The sequence below is a fragment of the Chaetodon auriga genome, chromosome 4 (genome assembly GCF_051107435.1).
Source record: "Chaetodon auriga isolate fChaAug3 chromosome 4, fChaAug3.hap1, whole genome shotgun sequence".
Taxonomy (NCBI): Eukaryota; Metazoa; Chordata; class Actinopteri; order Chaetodontiformes; family Chaetodontidae; genus Chaetodon; species Chaetodon auriga.
Window position 1 is genome coordinate 23,091,920 of NC_135077.1, and position 13,153 is coordinate 23,105,072.

Sequence of the window (13,153 nt, forward strand, 5' to 3'; positions counted from 1 at the left end):
TTCAGAAAAACATATATTTTGTTCTTTCCTGCTGGGGTGCCGGATGAATTCTTGCTTTTGCACGCTGCAGTGCTAAAAACAAACAAGCCCACACAAAAAAACAATAAAAGCAAAAATCTTTGCTTCTTACACATAAATATATCATGCTCTTCAATATCTGCACACAAAACACACATCGGCAATATCTCTCTCTGAAGCACACACACAAACACACTGCATGCCTCCTCTTTTCCCCATATACCCACACACAAATGCATTCCTCAATCTCTTTTATTCCATGCATGCTGGCTCCCCATCGCCTATCACTCACATTGAAATTCCATCTGTTTTTGCAATCTGGGAGTGCAGCTGTGGAGCTTTTACATTTCTTGTCTTCCTGCCCAGTACAGGGGGTGGATGGGTGGGCAGGTGGGCTGTGGGGGTTGATTGGAGATATATGAAAACATGAAATAGAGAGTGGAACGTGAAGCCACATTTATCGCCTCTTAGCTGGAAAGCATACACATCTACTATCCAAAGAACTTTACAGTGCTGTGAAGCACGGGTGGCTCAGCAGGGAGGTTCTTTTAATGCTGCCATACATGCACGTCAGCTACACGGAAATACAAGTCAAACCCCTGTGATACTTCCAGGAAACAGTGTGCTGCTGGAGAAAGCCAGAAAGACCGTAAACTACTCAGTGACCTTTCACAGCGTTACATGAAATCATTTTACAGAACTCAAAGGTACACTGGGTAGCACAGAGAGCCAGCAGTGTACAGGTGACTGCTGCAGAAGGGGAGGGAAAAATAATTAGCAGCTTCCGCTCAGTACAAAGCACTCAGACAGAGAGGAGAGGTCTGGAAATAGGCTGTTACTGTACGTCTCGGACAGCTCCTCAGAGTCCCATTACTAGTGGATATCTTCCCATCAGTGTGTGTGAAGGAGGAGGAAGAGAAGGGGACTGGGGAGTAATGGGTTTCAGCCCGGAAATGGTGACCAAGGGACCACATGTAGCTCAAGATTACACATATGACACAGCTGTGTTCAAAGACCCATTAGGCTGAAGCCAGTGTCAGACCTGTCTCTGAAGCTTATCAGTCCTCATCAGTCTCTGTCTGTCCGCTGGAATGACGAAGCCTCTTGAACAAGTGGCCACGTGCGTTCAAGCTGAACAAATGTTGAACAAGTTTAAATTTGTTGTACGTGTTCTACCTAAAAGTCCAGTCTCTGAATTACAAGCAAAAATACAGCTGAGAGGCAAACAGGGACTTTGGGTGGAGGTAAAAAGGGGGAAAGTTGTGGCTATGCCGTGGGTATATGTTCTCTGGTGGCCTCTGACCTTTTCGCTTTCCAAGATCCTCTTTAATCAGTTGCCATCATCAGTAAGTGACACGACTGAATGGAATGAGACCGCAAACAGGAAAGTGTCTCTTGGCGAGGGGTCTCTTTGCAGGCTCCAAAAACAAAATAAAAAATAAATGCACTTGGAACTGTTCTGAAAACCACAGACACCAGACCACAGCTCTGTTCTCAGCGATGAACAGGAACAGGAAATGATTTCCTGCTCGTTTGAACCCTCAAAAAAGAGGAGCTACTTGAAGCTGCTCGATTCGTAGGGCTTTAAAATGCAATCCATTACAACGATTCTTTTTTTTTTATTATTATTTTTGTACCAGTTCCCGAAAGAGCCAACAGACAGGCCTGTTAATTCCAAGTGAGCAGGGCTGACAGAGGAGCAGCATGTTTGTCAGGGAACATTAGCTTAGAGAGACTTCTGTTTCAGCTCCACTGCTGTCCATTAGAGCTTTTAAGTGACTGCTGAAGGAAGGGAAGGAAGGAGCGCGGGATGTGCCTCTGTGTGTGTGTGTGTGTGTGTGTGTGTGTGTGTGTGTGTGTGTGTGTGCGTGCAGCCTCGTGGGAATGTGCACAGGCTTTTATGTGTGTCTGTGGATGGATTGTGTGTACACATGTTTTGTGTGTCTGTGTACAATAGGTCTGAGCAGAGAGGTCAGGAGACGAAGCTCCTGCCTGCAGGACTGTATGTTTCAAAGTTGAACATGGAGGGAAAAGTCAAAGAATTACTCTTTTTGTACAACATGATTTTATAAGTCTGTTCTTTCCTAATAACTTTCCAAGAAACTGCAAGAAGTACAGAATTTGGCACTAATTAAAAGGGAAACAAAAGACAGAGTTCTGAGACCCTTGCTGTTGTTTAGTCGGCTGTATTGAGTTTGAAAGCTGCAGTTGATTTCCAGATGAATTTCTTTGAAAGAACCAAAAAAAAAAAAACATTCTGCACACCTGAATGTGTGAAACACAAGGGAAGCACAACCTGACTTAAAGTGAACAGACTTGATGCTCCTACATTAACCTTTGTTAAAGTTTTGGTCTCACAATGTTTACCAGGTACAGTGTATGAACAGTCACACTTCCTTATACAGTACATACACAGATGCTGGGTGACTTATCCAATCAGAAGACCACAAAAAGTAGAAAACACACAAGCATTACAGTAAGAAGGCCTTTTTTCTTCATAAAATCAATGAAACATCACACTGTTGAAGGGATGGAAAGGGAACAATAAATAATTCCTTTGTCAGGTTTTGAGTATGAATTAATCCTTTAGTCTGTAAAATACCAGAAATACAGAAACCTTTCTACCAGTGTCTCAGAGTTCAAAGTGAGTCTTCATATGTCTTCCCCAACGAACGATCCAAAACCCAAATATGTCCAGTTTAAAATAATATGCAACAGAGAAAACTAGCTGAAATTAGGGTATATTTGGCATCTTTGCTTGAACAATGGTTTAAAAGATCCATCAATTATAAAAAAAACAATTACCGAACCTCCACACTAAAAAAAGAACGAGAAAATTAAAGCTTCATCGTCCTCAGATTGGATCATTTATCCAGCATCTCTGCATACAGCACAGCAGCGAGTTTTTTCCCCGAATCAGAGGAATTTCCTTAAAAGGCCTGCTCCATTTAAACTAAGTCAAAAGTTACTCATCCTTCATTTAATGCTGCAAACCTCTCTCGATGTGTATGAGTTGTCTGCTTGCCTGCAGACGAAAATGCATCAATTGAGCCGTCTCTGTTTTAATTATAATAGCCTTTCCAAAGAATCCAACTCCAAGTCAGAGAGAGATCCACGCAAAGCTTTGAGACATTATTTTCAATGAACCAAACCCCACCATGTGCCTCTACAGCGACTGAATGGGCCACTAATGCAACATCTCAACGTGGCAGCTTCCACTCTCTGACCTCCGCTCGTCACTCGCTCACTGCCACGCTGACCGCAGAGCAGAAAAGCAATGAGTCGAGGCAGGTGTCCGCTTGCCTTCTACTTCCCATCACATATTTCCTTCGGCTTCATCGGGCGAAGCGTGGGACACACAAGGAGTGTCAGAATTTAATGGTGTGAGGGAGCACGGCCGAGATGGAGCGTGAATTAGTTTGAGCTTGTGGTATATAAGATTCTGCTGCAGTGCTTTCACACATGAGCCTTCACTGCAGGATCCAACCATGATGTCATCTTTGCCTTTCATCTGTCTCTCTCTGAATCTCTCAAGCTGTGGAAGGAGGAGTTTATTTCAGTCATGATGGAAAGGGAGAGGATCTTATTAGATAGTGTAGAGGAGGCTTGAGGAGAAGGGTAAAAGAAAGAAGAACCAGCTGACGCCCTTTGCTAATCCAAAACATCATTCGAGCCTTAAACAAAATCAAATTTTGAAATGTAAAGTTTCCTCCATGCTTGAAGTGCTGAAATAAACGGTCAATTCATTGATCAGCTGATCAACAGAACAGTGGTGGATGAAACAATGCTGGCATGTTTTTCACTTTTCTTCAGTTTCTCAAATATGATGATGGCGAGGATAGTGTGACCAATCTGAGATCATGACATCATCAGGGTTCGTTTCTGAGTCTGAACAAAGTTTAGTAGGACTCCACAAAACTCACCCCTCCTCAGTGTGTGTCCCAGCGGTGAACCGCAACTAGATACAAAGCACATCACAATCTTTTGTTCGTAGGTGTGTGTGTGTGTGTGTGTGTGCGCACTTGTTTGCCCTCAGTCTACCATTACAAGTGTCTGGACAGAGGGGCCATACTGCAGCTCATCTTCATCTATCTTCAAACTTCAAATAGACGACTGTTACGTAACACAGACAGGCTTCCTGTCAGATTGACAGCTTTTTGATTTTTTTTTTTTTTCTCAGCAAGTTGTGACTGAGGTTTCACAGGCCTGGGGGACGCGAATCTTGCTCTGCCCACGAAAAGAGCGACGTAAACACAGAGTTCGACTCCAAACACGACACTCACCAGAATTGGATCTTTTTTTTCTGTGATGTCAGCAACAGAGAGAATCGAAAATATCTGTGGGAGAGACAGAGAGACGCAGAGAACACAGGGCCAGAGACGCAGATGGAGAGAAAAAAGACATGGAAGACGGGGGAGAAAGATAAAGACAGAGGTGCCAGTGATTGGGCAGAGGAAGAGTGTCCCCGGTTCTCTCCAATGTCCACATTCAGTCCCTGCTGCTGTCCTCCTCCTCCTCCTCCTCCCACCAGCTAAACACACTCACACTTTGATGAAATAAACACACACGCAGAGGGGATGAGTGAGCCGCTGCTACTGCAGCTCCCCTGGAGAAAAACTGATTTTGAGACGTGTGTTTGTGTGTGTGTGTGTGTGTGTGTGTGTGTGTCTGTGTGTCTGTGTGTGTCTGTGTGAATGTATGTCTTCTGTGCGGCGGATGTAAAAGCACACACACAACAGCAGAAGCACAGCACAGCCTAGTGGCAGAAAGACAGAGAGCCTGAGGCAGGAGGAGGGATCGTTCAGGTGAAGTTCGGGTTTTTTCTCCTCTACCTGTCTGCACCGCGACGATGATGATGATGATGATGATGATGATGATGATGTTTTTGAGACAAAACGTTTTTGAAAGTTAAATACAAAAACGCTGCTGTGAACACTGTTACTCATCTAAAACTACTCGTGTAGTTGCCAAATGAGTAGTAGAAGTACTTTCTGTAGCCTCTTATCCTGTTAAGGGGGTGAACAGAGTCACTCAAACATTTCTAGTGATCTTCGGTTCAATTCAGTTACTGTGTGGTCTTAAACTCCTGCAGCTCGCAGTCAGAAACAGCAAGAAGAAAATCAACAAAATAATCAGAAGTACATTGGACCTGATGCAAGAACAGTTTGTAGTCCTTCCTAATCCTCTCTTACTGTTTTCTGAGAGGTTTGTCCAAACAAGTGTTCCAAGTTGGATTCAGCAAATTCTCTTTGAGGTGGTGCGTCACCAAATCCGCGTCTGACCAAATGTGAAATATGGTCACAATCTCCCCTGAGTGATGGTGTTGAATAATGGCCAGGAAGTGTTTTTGCAGAGCATTACAATGTCACAGTGAAGCTGACCTTTGACCTTTTGGATATAATACGTCATCGCTTCATCATTTCATCCTACGAGACCTTTGTCTGAAAGTTTGTGAATTCTTGAGCTTAGGCCAAAGCTGTCTTATATGTGGTCACAGTAACTCCCTCCAGGCGTCCTGAGATATCGTGTTTATGAGAATGGGACACACAGATGTATGTACAGAGAGACAATCTGAAAACATACTGCCTCCAGCCACAGCTGTCACCAGCGCAGGGGCAAAAAAATAAAATAAAGACATGAGAATAATGAGAATAAGTATTTCAGAGTCTGCTGTTAACACACCTACCCAGTGTTGTCACTGCAAACACATTTTAGGACAATAGCAACAGCAACGACTTGAGTAATGAGCTTCGAGGAAGACAAAAGGACTGATTGTCTGCTTGGAGCTAAACAATCTTCCCTGTCACACTGGAGCTCTGTCGGATCAGTCCCCGACAGTCAGCACTGTGTTACTGTCTGAAACATGGTTTTCTGCGTTTCTGCTGCCATTTAAAAAAAATCCCCCCACAAATCAGACCATCCTTAACGTGGCTGCACACATTCTTCCCTCCATTTTTAAAAGTGTTCCAGGCCAGGCCGCTGAAAAGCCGCACACAGCATGACGCGCACACCTCCTCCTTCACAGCAGGACGCTGTTACACAAGTGCACTGTTTGCTCTCCAACGCAGCGCTCTGCCTCACAGCTGAGGAGTTCATCGTTTGTTTAATCTGATCACTGAATCTTCTGCTTCTCACTCTGCCTTTTCAATGGGATGGGCTCCCCTGAAGCTGCTCTGCTGCTCAGTCCTGATCAGAGAACTCATTGTTGACTGATGTGTGTGTGTGTACCTGTCTGATGGGCTCTGGGACCCGGTAGCGGCAGCAGGAGTGTGTGAGCCGAACAGCTGTGTCCACACTGATCTTGTGGCCAACGGACACGTACACCGGTTTAGAGCTCTTGTCGGAGCTTCTCAATGCCTGAGCACAAAGAGAAAACGTCTCTGTTAACTGTTGCACATTCCTGTCTCCCTGTGATTGTTATCGTCACACACGTTTTGTTGAGTTTGAACTGAAGTATGGCGGGTATTCTTTGAGGTGATCAGCAACAAAACAACACCGCTGTTAAAAGTATTTGTTTGTATTTTTTGTGTCTGTCCTTTGCCGCACCTTTCCGAGCACTTTGCCTGAGGCAGCTGTGAGTGGGAAGCTGTCTCCTCCTTTCTGCAGAGCAGCGATCTACGGAGGCAAAGGAACAAAGTCAAAAAAGATGCACAGCCTGCCAATACCAATGACAGCGCACTCAAACAAACTATTAACCTGCTGTGGAGGCTTCACACTCTCATTGTGTTTCAAATGTGATGTTTCAAACCTCCAAACTTTGAACAAAGTGTAGTTTTTTTGAAGGATGGCATATTAAGTTCTTAATTGACAAAATACATATAGTGTTTTAACAATAATTGCTGTCTTAAAAATTCAGGACTATCAGTGAATTACACTACATTACACATTGCATTACAATGCAAAAACAGCTGTTTGTGTTATATGAAGGTGAAGCTTCGGGACACTGTCAGAAAACTGTGTTTTTTCCCTATGAAGGAGAATGTCATGTATCAACATCCTCTACTTTGGACTGGGTTAACCTGCTGGACAGGTCAGAGGCATCATCAGCAGTGTTTCTCTCCAGCCAAACACTATGGCAGGTGATTTCACTGGTTAGCACAATCAGTGCTATCTGATGTAGAATCTGACAGGGATGGACACCCTTTTTTTATTTTTAAAAACACGCAGAAAAAAACATTCAAAATCCTTTTCGCAACACCTTATTGTCAAAAATAGTGAGGAAAATGAAAGTCCAAAAATGAGCATTTTTGTCACATTTTGTCCAAGGTGTTTTTGTTTTATAAAACAAGAAAATCTCAAAATCACATTGATCAATAACAATTCAGGATTTTTGATTTGGGCTGAAGATATAATATTTCGAAATCCAACAGTAACTGTTAAATATATTCCCAAAGTCCTGTGTCAGACTAATGCAGAGATTTTCTCTTTTTTTGCTGTTTGTTTCTCTTATTATTAACAGCCTTCTCATTTTTCTCCTCTAGGAGTGTTGGTGCAGCAAAAAAGACGAAAGATGAAAACTCACCAAAATGAGCAGGTGGCTTGTAATTAGTACTGTGTGCACAATATTTTCTATTTTGCCAAATGTTTGATCAAATTTCACCCAAATATTTGACAGAGCACTCGAGAAAAGCAGGTTGGTGTGTGATTTTTTTCAGATTAGTATTCATAACGGTTACATTGTTGTGAATACTTGAGTTTCGTGGCATCCCTCTCTCTGAGAGAAATGTGATTTCGAAAATGTGAAAACGAAATTGTTTTCTAATTGTTTTTAGCAGCTGAGCATAATCCATGCTGCTACGAACAGAGCGGTATGGAGGACATCACAGAAAACAGGGCCAGATGATGGAGCTCCACATTGGAAAGCCATGTTGCCAGAGCATGTAATTACTGATGCCTACATCTGTACTGCTGCAACCCATGCAGATAGGTTGGTGATGGCTGGACACACAAATCCAATCCGATTACTTGCAAAAAAAACAGTGAGGACAGTCTTTCAGATCCGATTAGAGAAACATTTCTCTGCCGCAGTCTGAACGAAGCTCACTACGTTAACGTTCATGTGAACTGCTGTCAGTGGCTGCTGTGTTGTCCGGATGGTCTAGTGGTATAAACACATGCCCTGTGACAGTAAAGGTTCCTGTTAAAATCCATCTTGGTATCAAGGTGTGTACATCTGCTCAGTCTCCCCTATGACAAATATATATATATTATTGATGTAACTTCTTCTGATTATGTTTCTCTGCTAAAACTGTTTTTAAGACCTAGAAACACCAAAAATTGGGAGGTGGGTTGCAAATTCCACCCACCACTGAGGCACATATAATGATACTCACTGACTTAAGCTGACACGGTAATAATCACATTTACATTTTTGCAATTATCTTGAAAAGAGCTTGGTCTGGAGTCAGAATTATTTCCTCATTGTAATCATCTTAATCTCATCTTCGGCTCTAAAAATGTCAAATTTTGCAATTTTTCTTAATCTGCTTGTGCTGCAATTGTTGCTGCTTGTTTCTCCTTTCTGTTTTATTTCTCCTTTGGTGAAAGTGGTACTGCAGCACACACTGTAACAGTTATAGTGGTATAGAATGGTACACACACACGACAAACACCAAAAATGACATACGTCGATCAGCAGGTGCCATTAAAATCACTCTGAGTGCTTTGGTCAGTAAACATTGTACATCACGCATTCAAAAACCTTACATGCTCACACATTGCCTGAACTAAGCTGAATGTTGTGGCTTTGAGTCCAATCTGCACGAAACTTTGCACACTGAATCTACAGACTGTGAGGATAAAAAATTCTTCATTTCTTTGGTGTTATTCAGTCTTTAAAGAAGGTGTGAGAAACGCCGAGTATCTAATAGATGCAGAAATTTCAGGTACAGGCCAACGGAAGCACGTCAGCATGAAAGCCGCGGCCTCTGACACAGACCACCAGAAAATATGATCCCACTGTCATAAAAAAATATGCAGCAGGCAGGCGTTAAGCCACCCGTTCTGAAGGCCGTGATCAGGTGTGATCATGGTGGCTTCCTATTAGTCTCATATTTGTACCCAACAGTAAGTCAAATGTGTGATTAGTTGAAGAACTCAAGGTAACCGCATTTTCAATTTGTCCGACGGGAACTGAAAGTTTCGATCTCACAGCTGAAGAGATGGTGCAAAGTCAGATGTAGTGATGTGGGCTGTGTTGACAGGTGTGCTGTGGGTTATGGGCCAGAGCGATGAAGGGAGCTTAGCCGCCATGATGGATGGAGTGTCTGCTCTACTATGACTGATTACAGCAAGCAGCCAGCGGGGAGACAGGAGGGGCCGCATAGGGCCCCCGATCCCGGCTGGGATGAGGCCAACAGTGTGTGTGTGTGTGTTTGTGTATGTGACAGAGAGAGGCTTGACTCGTACGAAGAGAGAGCAGGGCTGAAGCCAGAACAGCAGAAGTCAGACAGACAGAGCAAGTCATCAATAACACACTGGTTTGAGTTACGCCCTGGCTATCAGAGAGCAGGGGAAGAGAGACAACGAGAAAAAGAAGAAGACGAGATGAGATGGGAGGAGAAGAAAGTGAGAGGGAGAGAGGAGATGGGGTGGGAGAGGAGGGATACACTGGATGTGAGGAGAGAAACAGAGGGGGGGACAGAAGAGGGAGAGACAGAGGACGAAATCTGAAGGACACTGAGCTGCATGGAACTTCAATAACAAGGATATAATTTTCCCAAAGTGAATCTAGGACAAAGAGGAAGAAAAGAAACATTTTTTCTCCTCTTTCATCCTTTTGTTTTGTCTCTGACTCAGATCTCAGATAAAAACACACAGCACTCCCTTGCCTCTATTCAAGCACAGACATATTACTTTTTCACCTTCTGGGCATTCAGCTACAAGGAAAGGTAGCGCGTCTGAGCAGGTGGACTGTTTCTGCTCAAGGACACTTCAAAAAATGATGCATACATTCTTTAATGGACAGGCTGGCTGTCAAGGGAACTGTAAACACTAAAACAAATGTGTTTTAATCTTATTTGTTTCAAGACTCATCTGTTATTTTTCTGCAGTGCAAAAAAAAAAGAAAAAAAAAGTTTTCTCAAACTCTCAAGCTTCATCTGTTCGAAGTTTAAAAGGAATAACTTTTTCTTTCCAAGAATGACATAAGAAGATTAATACCACTATTATGGCTGTTGTTAATGCTGTATTCATTTCGTTATTTAGACAGTAATTAAAAGCAAATCAGAAGAGCCATTCGTGTCTGCACGTTGTGTTTTCAAAGTCAAACACAGCAAGCATTTCTGAAAGCTTCGAAAAGAACTACAGCTGCAAAGCCTCCATCGCTGGCAGCCACATGTAAATAAAATCCAGTATTAACACTTTGATTCAGTTCATTTAAAGGAACCTATACACAGTTTGTTTGTATTTGGTTTCATTTGTTCATGAACTGCTCCAACTCTGTAACCCTGCTAATTAAGACTCTTTAATTAACCATGCTTGAATATTCCAAATAATAGAATATTTTGTGTTCTTCCCATTCTGCCAACTTTGAGGGAAAGAACAGAGCTACGTTACGCTGTGGTTAGCCTAGCTTAGCATAGACAAGCAGGTAGTAACAGTTACTCTGGCTCTGTCCAAAGCTCAAAAATATGTGAAGCTCACCAATTAGCATGCAGCGTCTTTTGATTGTCCAGTCCGTACACAAACAGAAAAAAACTAAAAAATTGGCAATTTGCAGGAGGAGATAGAGGACGTCCAGACGCTAGCTACATACACAGACATGGGACTGAAAAATGTAGTTTTTTCCATTTAAAGCACAACTTTTAGGCTGCAGTCGAATAGTCAGAAAAACAGGTCTTATGTATTTTCCTAAACACTTTTCCTTTACCTCAATGGGAAATGTCATTAGGTCAAAGAAAGATGTGAAGGAATCTGGCCAAGAAGAAAGTGGCATTATATGCATAGGCCCCTGAGCTGCATGCTGTTGTAGTCTGGCTCTTTTAATGTGTAGTACTGTCCATGGTGCTGATGCTGCTGTCATGATTTTAAGGACTTTCTTAGGCCTCATACTGTTTGTGTCTGAAATGCAAGGTTTAATAGTCGGTTGAAACTATACGACTTTAGCACACTTTGCCATTCTTACAAATAAAAGGCTCCATTATGAGGTTAATTCATTCACATCAACTGAGCCAAATTTAAAGTGTCAATAAAATATGCAGTAAATAAGCATCAGCTCATGGTCGTTTTTTAACATAAACCCTCGTAACATTGACCTATTCGACATAAATCCACTGTTAAATTAAAAAGTCTGAAAAAAATGACTAATTCCCATAAAAACCAAATGCACGGCCAGTTACTTTCCTTTCCTTCCTCCTCAGAATTGGTCTATACACACACTCCACCAGCTCCAGCTCTCCTCAACACACAGACAGTGATTAAGATCTTCACATTTCATCCTCTGACAGAAACTGTCTTTCACTCTATCTGTAGCATTTTCAATACAGGCCAATTTCTCCAACCACTTGTCCACTGTGCCACAAATGTGTATTTGTACTATACGTGCACTCAATACTTCTTCTTGAAAGTGTTATATTTTGTTACTTTAATACCAATAAGGATCTGCGCCCCTGGGCCTCATACAGACATACACTAACACCTTTACTCTCGAGGCACGCACATTTAATTACAGCAACTGAGAGAAAGTTCCTCTCTGTAACCTTCAGGGACACTTCTCAGACTGCATATTGGTTTTTGAAAACTCTCAGCGTGTTTTTGGAAACTCTGTCTGACATCTAATTGAGTATGGCAGCATAATGCTTGTCAGTGGTACGTGCCGGTGTGCCTGTACCTCTGGTAACAGCTAATCTTATTTCTTAACAGCTAATTTTCTGAAATTTGGTATGGAGCCTGATATGGCTTGTGTTTCACGGATTACTTCACAGCTAATTTCCCACCAAGCACTCAAACGCCAATGCCAGTGTTGACTTGAGGTGTCGCAATTCTGTGCGTGCCTCTAGACAAATTAGACGGAGCCCCAGAGAGTGACAATTACATCAATATGGCTGGGAGGGGAGTTCTAAAATTTCATGCGCAGCAACTGATCCAAAGCTAATAGCTTGAGCCCAAAGATGCCGCATGGGCTTGTAATGCAGATGGTACCTGATACTCAACATGAACATGTCCAAGCCACCAGGACTTTGGCACAGAGATAAAATCAGGATATATGTGAGACTGCATCCTCAGAGGAGAAGATGTTCTGTGTAAACAAAGAGATCAGGTTCCCCTCCACGACAGAGATGAACCGACACTTTCTGACACAAAAGCCACTAGCGCTAATTGAGGGAGATGGATACACTCATGTGGGGAATTTAATTAGCATGTGACACTACTACATAAAAACCACTGGGGTTAGAAGCAGAGAGTCTTTTGGCTGCTAATCGAGTTGGCAGTGCATCGGATGGTTGCTAGAGTCATCTGCACTGGTTCCCTTTGAAACTTCAGCAAATGCCCATCGCTGCTCTTCTACAGATCGACATCATCTTTTCCCCAGGGAAGGCGCTTGAGCTCATTTATTAGAACTGTTCAAGCCCTTTCTTTTTTTTATGTTCTTTCTACGCACCCCAAACACTCCAGATGCAATTTTAAACCATTTTCCAGAAGGATGACAGATGCATGAACAACATAGTGCGTGTAAACGCATCTACAGTCTAAATCGATGTGAAGCATTAGCAGAAATGGACAGTGTGACAGTTTAAACTTCAACTTCTCACATCGAAGCTCAAAGCTGCAGATACCAGAACTTCTCCTTGTCTCACAATCCTGCTACATTAGAAAAAAGGATCATTTACTGTTTATTCTCTTTCATTAGACTCTAGCAAGATGCCTTCTCATCAGGCAGATTTAACTTTAACTTGTTTTTATTCTTTCCTCAACAGGTCACTGAGGTTCCAGGCTGAAACAAAGGGAACATTTGCATATTAATGAAATCCAGTTTTTCCTCTCCCATAGGTATACTTTGACCAATAGGTGTTTGCTCCAGCTTGATTTGTATTCAAAAAGTCACATTAGCATTAGCACACAAGGAGGCCTTGGCTTGTAATAAAAGCCACGCTGTCAAAATAGCACACACACTAACACAGACACACTCACATGC

General features: G+C 42.5%; 1 protein-coding gene across 2 annotated transcripts in view; it reads right to left on the bottom strand.

Moving 5' to 3' along the window:
• The window catches only part of LOC143319221 (endonuclease V-like), a 60,362-nt gene that overhangs the window by 36,700 nt on the left and 10,509 nt on the right, over window positions 1-13,153 (bottom strand). For both annotated transcript variants that reach the window (XM_076727988.1, XM_076727989.1), the window contains exons 6-7: window positions 6,565-6,633; window positions 6,247-6,375 (exon numbers count right to left, since the gene is read on the bottom strand). In XM_076727988.1, the coding sequence (XP_076584103.1) occupies window positions 6,247-6,375; window positions 6,565-6,633 (198 nt within the window). The remainder of the gene's footprint in view (window positions 1-6,246; window positions 6,376-6,564; window positions 6,634-13,153) is intronic.